Source organism: Kryptolebias marmoratus, linkage group LG12, assembly GCF_001649575.2.
Source record: "Kryptolebias marmoratus isolate JLee-2015 linkage group LG12, ASM164957v2, whole genome shotgun sequence".
Taxonomy (NCBI): domain Eukaryota; kingdom Metazoa; phylum Chordata; class Actinopteri; order Cyprinodontiformes; family Rivulidae; genus Kryptolebias; species Kryptolebias marmoratus.
Genome location: NC_051441.1, coordinates 74,860 through 86,821, shown reverse-complemented (window position 1 = coordinate 86,821; position 11,962 = coordinate 74,860). Strand labels below are relative to the sequence as shown.

Below are 11,962 nucleotides of genomic sequence, written 5' to 3'. Positions count from 1 at the left end.
TATTCAGCATTATTTGTTGTTTCTTTGGACAAGATGTACTAAAATGTCAATGTGTTGTTTTTAGGTAACGTTTGGCACCATCTTGACACCGAAGTAGGCAGGCAGACCAAAAGTGCCACAGCTGATGCAATCCAGGAGGTGCAGAGATATCTTGCAGAGGGCAATATTGCTAGATGTCAGGATCCAATGACATACTGGCAGAATCACAAGACAATTTATCCCAACCACTTCCAGTTGTCATTGCAATACCTTTGCACTCCAGCCTCATCTGTGCCATGTGAGAGGATGTTTTCCACAGCAGGAGAAGTTGTGTCAAAAAAGCGTAATAGACTGAATTTCAAAATGTTGGAAAAACTTATTTTTTTTAAATAAAAATGTGTGAAAACAAAATCCAGTCCACAAGCATCCTCATTCCGAACACATTCACTTAAATTTTCAGTTTATTGTACATGTTCACGTTATTTATTGACTGTATCTAAGAATATAAAATATTTTACATTTAACTTAAGATATGAAATAATACAATGTACAATAAAATACAATGACTTAAATCTTGTCATAAAATTCTAAGTCATCAAATTAGTCTGTCAACTACATTGCCTGTAGGGATTTTTAATGTCCAGCAGGTGTCAGTATTCAGTGACACAGTATCAATACAGTTTTGCTATGAGTCGAAACGATTCATGACGCCTCATTTACCCATCACTAGTTGCTACAGTTGGAAGCAAAGGCTGAAGTACAAAATGGAAAACTACAGGACTCTACTCAAGTTGCAAGGATGTCCAGAGTTGTCTGTGAACTCTCGTAAATCCAAAGCCAGTAATTCTGTTTCCCACTGCAAAAATAAAGAAGCAAAGACGAGCTGAAGCCAACTTTTATCCATCCTTTCCATTGGGAGAAACACAAAGTATGGAAAAAGAGAGAATTGAACTCTTGACAGCAATCAAAAGGAGGAACAATGACAGGGTCATTGCGGACAAAATGGCTCATACTTTTGCCCACAGGCGTCAGGAGGTGGTGAATGAAGAACCTGGCATAGAGGATTTCAAGGACAGATGGCCTGCTCTGTCCCAACAGAAAGAGGTAGTAATGCAGATTAAAATTGAATGTCGAGGGTTTTTACTTAGATTTGGGAATGATTGGTCAGTATTTAAGTCATTGTTAAACATACTAAATAAGTTTTATTTTGTTTCTCAGATTAATGCAGAGTTCCAGAGGCTTGTGGCTCTTCTCCTTTAGCAGACTTTCTTGGCCCAGTTGGATAGGCACTCAAGTCAGCTGATTAAAGTCATCCAAGCCAGAGGAGTAGCAACACGTGCAAAAATGGCTTGGATCATGAGAACTTTTGAGGTATGGATATCATCAATAGGAACACTGAGGGACATTTACTATTTTCCATTTAAAACAAAGAAGTTAAAGTCTCTAGTTACTTTCAGATTCTTTGTTTTAATTAATACTTGATACACTTTGTGCAAAACTGATGTCATTCAAAGAAAAGCAAGTTTGTCTGTCGTATGTATTTTTGGTGCATTTAGTTATTGACAAGTCCAGTGACAGGCGAAGGGTCAAAGCTGGGAGAGCAGAGAGCAGAATCCAAATCCAAATTGATACGAACCAAAGAGTGTTGTCCAGAGAGCAGAAACGAGGTCGAGAGCCAGGGATCAGAGTCACCAGTAGTAACAGGCAAGGAGCAGACAAGGGTCATGAGTTGAGGATCAGGCAAAAGGTCAGGAACAAGGAATCATGCATGAGCTGTGGAATAAAGCTGGACATCTACTTGGTGAACCATTCGATATACTGGCACAGCATGAAGTGTGGCATGAGTTTAAGTAGGGCCAGGAGCAGGTGAGCATGATCAGGCTGATTGCTGTGGCATGAGTGCAGTAGGCGTGGCAGGAACAGGGAGGGAACTGAACTAGACTCCGCTCGGAGGGGGAGTTGTTTTACGCAGCTTGAGTGAGATCCGTTTTGGGAAAAAATCAAAACGGAAACATTGTGTTTGGAAAAGGCGGATTGGCATAAACTGGTATGTGAATGGTTTGGATGGAAATGGAGGTAGGAAATGGGAAAGACGGAGAGGATGAAGGGTGGATGTTAGCAGGAAGAGCAAGAGGACGTGGAAAAAGCAAGAAAGATGAAGGGAAAGGGTTTGGTGATAGCCAAGGTAGCAAACGGGAATTGGAAGGTAGTAGTTCGGATGAAGAAAGGATAGTCAGGAGAAAAGTTACGAAGGAGGAGTTTAAAGTAATAATAAAACTGAAAAATGAAGGACAGGGTGCAGTAAGCCCTATTGAGGTATCTAAAGAAGTTAAAAAGAAAATAGGTGATGTAGAAATGGTAAAGATCTTGAGAGATGGAAATTTGTTGGTAGTCTGTAAAGATTTGGAACAAAAAAACAAGGCTTTAAAGGTGGAAAATATTTGCAGGAGAAATGTGTGGGAGAATAAAGTAATGGGAGAAAATAAAAAAAATAGAGGGGTGATTTATGGAATCCCTATTGATGAGGATCTGGATAAAATAAAGAAAAATGTGGTAGGAGTGAAAGTAAGCAAACTGGAAAGACTACTTAGAATAGTGGAGGGAAGAAGAGAGAAAAGTTTGTCAATACTCATTGAATTTGAAGAACATGAGTTGCCAAAAAATATCAAAATAGGATACATGAGTTATCAGGTCAGGCCTTATATTCCTCCACCACTTCGGTGCTTTAAATGCCAAAGATATGGTCATATAGCAGCAGTGTGCAAAGGAAAGCAGAGATGCCCAAAGTGTGGGGAAGATCATAGATTTGAGGAATGCAAAGAAGAAACACAAGAGAAGTGTTGTAATTGTGGGGGAAATCATAGAGTAACATATGGAGGGTGTGAGGTAAGGAAGAGAGCAAAAGAAATCACACAGATTAAAACTACTAAGAACATAAGCTATGCAGAAGCAGTTAAAAATGTGAAGGAACAAAACAAAGAGAGGGAACAAACAACGAGTCAAAATATACAGCAAAGTAAGGTGCAGGTAGATGAAAATGAAACATTATCAATAGAAAAATTAATACTATTTGTAGCTTATGTAATCAACTGCACTGATCAAGCAAAGCATAAAACGGAAAAAATTAAGATCATAGTGAGAGGAGCTGAAAAGTTCTTGGGCTTTAAAGAAGGGTCATGGGAGAATATAAAGAAAAAACTGGAGGTAGATGGAAGACTGGGAGTGACAGGTGAAAATATTTCATGATATTACTACATTGGAATGCTAGGAGTTTAGTTGCAAATGGACAAGAATTGAAAGGATATATTGAAGAGATTGCAGAAAAACCAGAAATCATATGTATTCAGGAGACATGGTTAAAGACAAGATTAGAGTTTGTGATAAAGGGATATGTTAGTGTAAGAAGGGATCGTCAAGAGGGGAATGGAGGAGGGTGTGGAATATTTATTAAACAAGACATACAATATAAGCTATTAGGAAAAGGGGAGAAATTAGAATATATAGTAATTGAAGTGTGGGAGGAACAGGAAAAATTCAGAATAATAAATTTTTATAATTCCTGTAAGACATTATTGGTTGAAGAAATGGGGGAGATAATTGAATATTTGGAGGGGAAAGTGATTTGGTGTGGCGATTTTAATGCAAATAGTACAGTGTGGGGTAAAAGTAATGATAAAAATGGGCAAGTTTTAGAAGAAGTAATGGAAATGAAGAATTTAGTTTGTATTAATGATGGAAGGGGGACAAGGATCAACATAAGGACAGGGATGGAATCAAATATTGATTTAACAATAGTTTCAAATATAATGGCGGGAATTTGTGAGTGGAATGTGGATAAAACAACGACAATAGGGAGTGATCATTATCCCATTATAGTAAGAATTGGATTAAAGTTAAATAGTAAAAATATAAAGGTGGGGGAAAGATATAATTTCAACAAAGCAGATTGGAATAAATTCAGATATGTGAGTCAAGTAAACCTAGAAAGAGTAAATATGGATGTGCATATAGATGAGTTAAATTCAATAATTTCAAAAATAATAATAGAAGCAGCAGATGTCTCTATTAAAAAAATTAGATATCTGAAGGATAAGAAAATTGTGCCATGGTGGACAAATGAATGTAAAGAAGCAATAAAGTTGAGAAATAAAGCATTTAAGGTACTAAAACAAAACCCAATCTATAAGAATTTAATTGAATATAAAAGTAAACAAGCTATAGCAAGGAGAACTGTAAAAAATGCAAAAAGAGAATATTGGAGAAACTTTTGTGGGACAATAGGGAGAGAAACAAAGATAGAGAAAGTTTGGAGAATGATTAAAAGAATGAATGGTAAAAAGAGGGAATTTGATTATCCTGTACTGAAAATAGAAGATACTGACATCATAAGAGATGAAGATAAAGTTGAAGTATTGGCTAAAACATTTAATAAAATTCATAGTTCAAATAATATTGATGTAGAAGGAAGAAAAGGAAGAGAAGATACAAAACTTAAATATAAAGAAATAATGAAGGAGGATGAAGAAGTAAATAATTTAATGAATGTGGAATTTACAAAAACAGAGTTAAATTATGTACTCAAGAAGATAAAAAATACAGCGCCAGGAAAAGATCAAATTTGGTATAAAATGATACAGCAACTCAATGGAAAATCTAAGGATATAATATTAAAATTGTATAATAAAATTTGGGAGGCAGGAAAATTACCAATGAAATGGAAAGAATCCATAATTATACCCATAGCTAAACCAGGAAAAGATAACTCAAAACCAGGAAATTATAGGCCAATAGCTCTAACGTCAAATCTATGTAAAATAATGGAAAAAATGATTAATAATAGAATAGTGCATTATTTAAATAAGGAAGGATATTTATCAAAATATCAAAGTGGGTTTCGAAAAGGAAGGAGTACAAGTGATCCAACAATATATCTAGAATATGAAATTAGAAAAGCACAAGTAAATAAAGAAAGTGTGGTGGCAGTGTTCTTTGATATTGAAAAAGCATATGATATGATGTGGGTAGAGGGATTGTTAATCAAATTATACAAAATGGGAATCAAGGGAAAGATATTTAATTGGATTAAAGATTTTTTGGCAAATAGGAAATTACAAGTTAGAATTGGTGAGGTTGTATCAGGAAAGTATGTAGTAGAGAATGGAACACCGCAAGGAAGTATTATAAGTCCTGTATTATTTTCAATAATGATAAATGATGTATTTAAAGATCTTGGACAGGACATGGGATGTTCACTTTTTGCGGATGATGGAGCCGTTTGGAAGAGGGGGAAGAATGTTGAATTTTGTGTAAAGAAATTACAGGAAGAAATTTATAAAATAGAAAAGTGGGCATTTCAATGGGGATTTAAATTTTCAGTTGAAAAGTCAAAGGTAATGTTATTTACCCAGAAAAAAACAAATAAAGAAATAAAATTAACATTATATAACCAAGAGTTGGAGCAGGTAAAATGTATAAAATTTTTAGGAGTATGGTTTGATGAAAAATTAATATGGAAGGAACACATACAAAAAATAGTGGATAAGTGTAAGAAAATCTTGAATATTATGAGATGCTTAGTAGGTAGTGATTGGGGAGCAGATAGGAAATCTCTAAAGCATATTTATGTAGGAATGATTAGAGCCAATATAGATTTTGGGTGTATAGTATATGGATCAGCTGCTAAAGCACATCTGCTTAAAATAGATAATATCCAACATCAGGCTTTGAGATTATGTACAGGTGCATTTAAAACAACACCAACAGCAGCATTAGAAGTTGAAATGGGAGAAATGCCATTAGACTTAAGAAGAACATATTTGGAAATTAGTTATTGGTTGAATCTTCAAGGAAATGGTTATGACCATCCAAATCTGGAGATATTAAGGCCATGTTGGGAAAAAGAAAAGAAAGAAATGAGGAGTTTTGGATGGATGATAGAAAAGAAACTGAAAGAGTTTAAGATGGATAAAATAGAAATTAGTCAATCAATAATAACATCAATCATTCCACCATGGGTACTACCAGAAGTAAAAGTAGATATGGAGTTAATGGAAAAGAGACAAGATATATGTAGTAGTATGGATAGTAATTCAGTACAAATACATTTAAATAATTATTATAAATATTTGCAAATTTATACGGATGCATCAAAAATAAATGAGAAAGTAGGAATAGCATATGTAGTTCCAGAATTCAACATTAAAATAGGAAAACGATTAACAGATAATTTGTCAGTATATACAGGAGAAATGATGGCGATATTATTAGCCTTACAATGGGTAGAGGAAATAAGACCAATTAAAACAATAATATGTTCGGATTCAAGCTCTGTATTATTGAGTCTAAAAAATAATCAAACAGATAGTAGAACAGATATATTAATGGAAATAATGCATACAGTTTTTAGAATTCAGAAGATGGGTTTGGTTGTGGTATTTGTGTGGGTACCAGCACATATAGGAGTGCTGGGAAATGAGATGGCAGACAGAATGGCAAAGAGGGAAATTAAGAATCCAATCAGTATCATAGTTAAAATAAGTAAGTCTGAAGGAAGGAGTATTGTTAAGGAAAAATTGATGAAAACATGGCAAAATAGGTGGGATAGGGGGAAAACAGGAAGATGGTTTCACGAAATTCAGAAGATGGTAGGAGAAAGAAGCCATGGACGAAGAAATAGGAAGGAAGAGAGAGTGATAACAAGATTGAGATTTGGGCATTCAGGACTTAACTTTTCACTTTTCAAAATTATAAAGCATAAAACTGGAAAATGTGAATATTGTGGAGAAGATGAAACAATAAAACATTGTATTTTGGAATGTAATAAGTATGAAAATGAGAGAAGGGCTATGAGGAGAGAATTTGAAAGAATAAAGGAAAAGTTTGATCTAATAGATATTCTGAGGAAGAATATGGGGAGTAAGCAGATACAGATAATTATGCAATTTTTAAAGAGAACTAAACTGTTTCAAAGAATATAATTATAATAAAAGTATAAATGTGAATATATACATAATAAAGGGGAGTAAGATATAAAGATGATTAAAGGAGATTATGGGTTTGAATAAATATAGATATTTGTGAGTATAAGGTAGGGAAAATGTCTAAGAAAATAGCATAATATAGGTGTAGGTTATTATTTAGTCCATGTTGAACCACACTCCATACTGGTAGGTGGCGGTAATGCTGCTAAAAGTTTGTTGCCAACCGCCATTAAAAACTAAAAAGAAGAAGAAGAAGAAGAAGAAGAAGCCATCCTCCGCCTTGAACTGCGCAGAGCCGCAGGCTGGCTTCAGTTCGAAATCTACCCGCAATGACTGGCGGGAACGCGTTTCATAAGACTTACTGTTTCAACAAGGACTCCGAGCCCGGAATGGACGTGGACATGGATTCGAGTCGAACCGAAAGCGAGCGGGGAGATCTGGACAGCAGTGTCCCAGCTCCGGGCTCCTCCAACGGCAGCGGCGGGGAGGACGACGAAGTGGAGGGCCTGGGCAGGCCGAGAGAAGCCGGGGGCTCGAGTAACCAGCTGACCCCCGATGGAGGCGCGGTGCACGTCGGCAGGGAGCAGGAGGTGTCGGTGGAAATCGGAGAAACGTATTTGTGTCAAAGAGCCGATAAAACATGGCGTGAGTAAAACCTCATTATTGTCTGTATATGTTTGTATTGCTCTGTTTTAGGAAAACCTAATATTATTAATAAAAACTGTAATAAATTTGCATTAATGCGACCAAAGCTTGAAATTACTTAAATTACATTATCTTGAAAGTTCACAATGTTTCTAGCGTTTTTTCATCTGTAAAATAAAAATAAGCAATTTATTTTTAAAGCACGATGATTAAGGATGTATTCTATATACTAATATTTCAACAACTGTGTCCAAAAACAAGTCTAAAGTGTAAATTTATGTAATCTCTCTACAAAACACCAGTGTTCGGCTGATATTGATCAAACTGAAATATTAAACTTGGTCCAAGCTGAGGGACAGTCCTGGTCAGTATTTATTGGACACAAGTTATAAACTGACCTTGGTTTTCAGGTGTAACATGTCAGATTATTTATAGAAAAATATGAATGACTTTTTAAAAAAATAAATAACATTTAAAGCAAACTCAACTTAAAAAACTATTCAGTTTAAAAGAACATCACAACCATTTATTTCTTTTCCAGTTTTTATTTTTTTAATTCCTAGAAAAACATTTTATTCTAGTCAGTCAAATCAGCTAAAATCAAAATGTACAGCTACTAACATTCAGCATGAAATAAGAGAACAGAAAATCAAATAATATTCAGGTAGACTGATACACGTCAGCTGAGGTCTTCACGGCTTCCAGCTCTTTAACGAGAAAAACGTTCCTCTGAGAATGTTTTTTTTTTAAGGCAGCACGATGTTTTCTGTCAGAAGAACAGTGATTCATACAGGGGACAGATATATTTGGTAAAAACACAAAGATTGTTTAACTTTCAGACACGGCGGAGGTGATTCAGTCCCGACTGAACGAGCAGGAGGGTCGCGAGGAGTTCTATGTTCACTACGTTGGATGTAAGTACTAAACTCCCCTCGCTCCACGTGTGCTCTCCTCACGCTGCTGCTGGCCTTCAGTGTTTGTGGTCTGCAGTCAACAGGCGGCTGGATGAATGGGTCGGTAAATCCCGCCTGGCTCTCACGAAGACGGTGAAGGATGCAGTAAGAAAGAGCACAGAGATCGGAGGTGTCGGTGATCTGGGTGACCAGCCTGAGAGGAAGATCACACGCAACCAGAAGAGAAAACATGATGAGATCAACCATGTGCAGAAGGTGGAGATGTTTGGTATTTTGTTGCTTTTATTTGTTGTTTTATTTATCTAACAGGGTTTGTGTTTTTATTGTAATTTTTCCAGACGTATGCAGAAATGGACCCAACAACAGCAGCACTGGAGAAGGAGCACGAGGCGGTGTGTGACGATCACTGCTTATTCTGATGCGTTTAGTGGTCAGATTCTGATGGGTCCATCTTCTTCTCCTCAGATCACCAAAGTCAAATACGTCGATAAGATCCAGATCGGAAACTTTGAGATCGATGCCTGGTACTTCTCCCCGTTCCCCGAAGACTACGGCAAACAGCCCAAGCTGTGGATCTGCGAGTACTGCCTTAAATACATGAAGTATGAGAAGACGTTCAGATATCACCTGGTGAGTCCGTCTTCTAATTAAGGTCAAAATGCACATCTCTGGCTCTCTCATTTGTTTGATTCAAACTTCTGCATTTTTATTTGAAACAGAAGCGGAGCAACAGCAAAGATAAAACACCTAAAATGTGGTGAAGATCAGTTTGCTGCTGATTTAAAACAATCTTAGAGATCTATTTGTATTAGTTGTGTTGTGTGAAACAGGCAGCGTCTTACCTGCAGTAAACATTGTTCCGAGCTCTTCCTGTCTCGAAAATGAAGAGGATTTGTGATGAATAAAGCCTGTCTTACCCTTTCCTCCTCAGTCTCACTGTCAGTGGAGGCAGCCTCCAGGAAAGGAGATTTACAGAAGGAGTAACATCTCTGTGTTTGAGGTGGACGGGCGAGACCACAAGGTGAGCTCACCTGCCCGGGGAAATATTCTGAAGGGTTTCCAGGAACATTCAGTCACCCTGCAACATTTCTTTTTGTCTGTGTGCAGATCTACTGTCAGAATCTTTGTCTACTAGCAAAACTTTTTTTAGACCATAAAACACTTTATTTTGACGTGGAGCCGTTCATCTTCTACATCCTCACTGAAGTCAACAAGCAGGGAGCGCACATCGTCGGCTACTTCTCCAAAGTAAGTGCTGCGTTTAGCCTGAGCCGACTGAAATACGAAGCTAAAACAAACGTAAAAATATCTGTAAATGATACAAAAACACACTCTGGTAACGTACTGCCCCTGTCCCTTTCAATAATAAAAGTAACTTATTTTTTTCAAGGATTTGTTCTATTTATTGACTTTTTTTGTTGTTTATGTACTAACTTATTTCTCCACAATGGTCAGCTTTTAGTTTTTAGTCATGTGTTTATCTGGCTGTTGGCGTTCACTTGTTGCCCTCGTCTCACTGTTGGAAAGCAGGAAGTTCTCAGTTTGAGCAACCAGCACCAACACGTTCTGTTCCCTAAATACTCTTCATTTATGACGCGTCTGCTGTGCCTACAGAAATAAGTGTGAGTCTTTGTTTTTCAGGAGAAGGAGTCTCCGGATGGGAATAATGTGGCGTGTATTCTCACGCTGCCACCTTACCAACGCCGAGGCTACGGGAAGTTCCTCATAGCTTTCAGTACGTTGGAGCGCCGAGCGGTGCAAACGGACCACTGACCTTTACAAGCCTGCAGTCACCTAATCCTGCAGCATGAAGAGATTTATTTTTATTTGATAAGAAAACTGCCATTCTCAGTGTCCAGCTTAGTTTTGGTCTATTTTCTGGGACACTTTTCAAACACTTCATTTCTTAACATGTTTTCTGAAACGTCTTTCAGTTTTGGACTAAAGAAAAGTTTGAACCATTTGAATCTCTTCCATCAAGGTGGATTAATCTGCAGAAGACTTGACATCCTGTATTTCACTGCTGGCTGCAGGTTACGAGCTGTCCAAGTTGGAGAACACGGTGGGTTCTCCAGAGAAGCCTCTGTCGGATCTGGGGAAGCTGAGCTACAGGAGCTACTGGTCCTGGGTCCTGCTGGAGATCCTGAGGGACTTCAGAGGAACGTTGTCCATCAAAGATCTCAGGTGAGCGCTCAGAGGACGGCTGCTGCACTGCAGAGACCTAAAGAGAAATCTGTAGCTTCTCGTAACTTCAGAGGTTCTTGGAGAAAGGAGCTCACCTCGGTTTTATTCCACAAACAGGAGTTCATGTCATTAAAGTGTTGCTGTCCCGTAATGTTTACCTCATGAATCTGAAACCACTGAGGAAAAGATTTCTTCCTTTTTCTTTACCTGCTTCTCCATCCGGGTGGCAGGGAGCTGCTGCGTCTCCGTCAGTGACTGAGAGGCACAGGCTGACTGATTACATGTTGGTTTAAAGTTTAAAGTCTGCTTCAGTTAGTCTGGGAGCTAACACAGCTAATGCAGCTAATGCAGCTAACACAGCTAATGTAGCTAACACAGCTAATGCAGCTAACGCAGCTAATGCATCTAACACAGCTAACGCAGCTAATGTAGCTAACACAGCTAATGTAGCTAACACAGCTAACGCAATCAAGACCACACAACATAAAATCACAAATATTCACAAAAATCCAAATTACCCCCAGCATGCGTCAAATGTGTTCATTAAAATTAAAAACAAATTTTGGTCAATATTTATCAAAAGCAGTTTTTTGTTTTGAAGTTTATTGTTAAATATTTTATAGAATTACTTATTGATTGATTTTTATTTCTTTTCCTTTGTACAAAAGAAAACTGAAAGCATGATCTCTTGTAGAAAGGCGTCAGGCTGATGTCCTTCTGATTATTTAAACTCTATTTAATGGTTTATAGAAGGTGGGCGATCATGTAAATAATAAATCTATGTTTAAGAAATGTTAAAACAGCCTCTGACTCCATCCTGTTCCATCAAATTAAACCGAATCATGAGAGAAATCTTCACCAGACTCACCTAAGCTCGTTGTGTTTTCACTGGTCCGGGTTCTGGTCTGGGTCCGGTTCTATAGCCAGATGACCAGCATCACACAGAGTGACATCATCAGCACGCTGCAGTCCCTCAATATGGTGAAGTACTGGAAGGGCCAACATGTGATCTGTGTGACGCCAAAACTGGTGGAGGAGCACCTGAAGAGCGCGCAGTACAAGAAGCCACCAATCACAGGTAGGTGCACCTGAACCTCACCTGAACCTCACCTGAACCTCACCTGACCTCACCTGAACCCCACCTGACCCCACCTGAACCCCACCTGAACCTCACCTGAAACCCACCTGAACTCACCTGAACCCCACCTGACCTCACCTGACCCCACCTGACCCCACCTGAACCCACCTGACCCCACCTGA

At 37.9% G+C, this 11,962-nt stretch overlaps 1 protein-coding gene across 1 annotated transcript in view; it reads left to right on the top strand.

Moving 5' to 3' along the window:
* Nucleotides 1–5,543: 5,543 nt before the first annotated feature.
* Nucleotides 5,544–11,962, top strand: part of kat8 (K(lysine) acetyltransferase 8) — a 19,007-nt gene continuing 12,588 nt past the window's right edge. The window contains exons 1-10 of the mRNA XM_017438312.3: nt 5,544–7,604; nt 8,444–8,518; nt 8,595–8,773; nt 8,857–8,910; nt 8,984–9,148; nt 9,450–9,539; nt 9,626–9,766; nt 10,160–10,253; nt 10,552–10,702; nt 11,626–11,780. Coding sequence (XP_017293801.1) covers nt 7,289–7,604; nt 8,444–8,518; nt 8,595–8,773; nt 8,857–8,910; nt 8,984–9,148; nt 9,450–9,539; nt 9,626–9,766; nt 10,160–10,253; nt 10,552–10,702; nt 11,626–11,780 — 1,420 coding nt within the window. The 5' untranslated portion in view covers nt 5,544–7,288. The remainder of the gene's footprint in view (nt 7,605–8,443; nt 8,519–8,594; nt 8,774–8,856; nt 8,911–8,983; nt 9,149–9,449; nt 9,540–9,625; nt 9,767–10,159; nt 10,254–10,551; nt 10,703–11,625; nt 11,781–11,962) is intronic.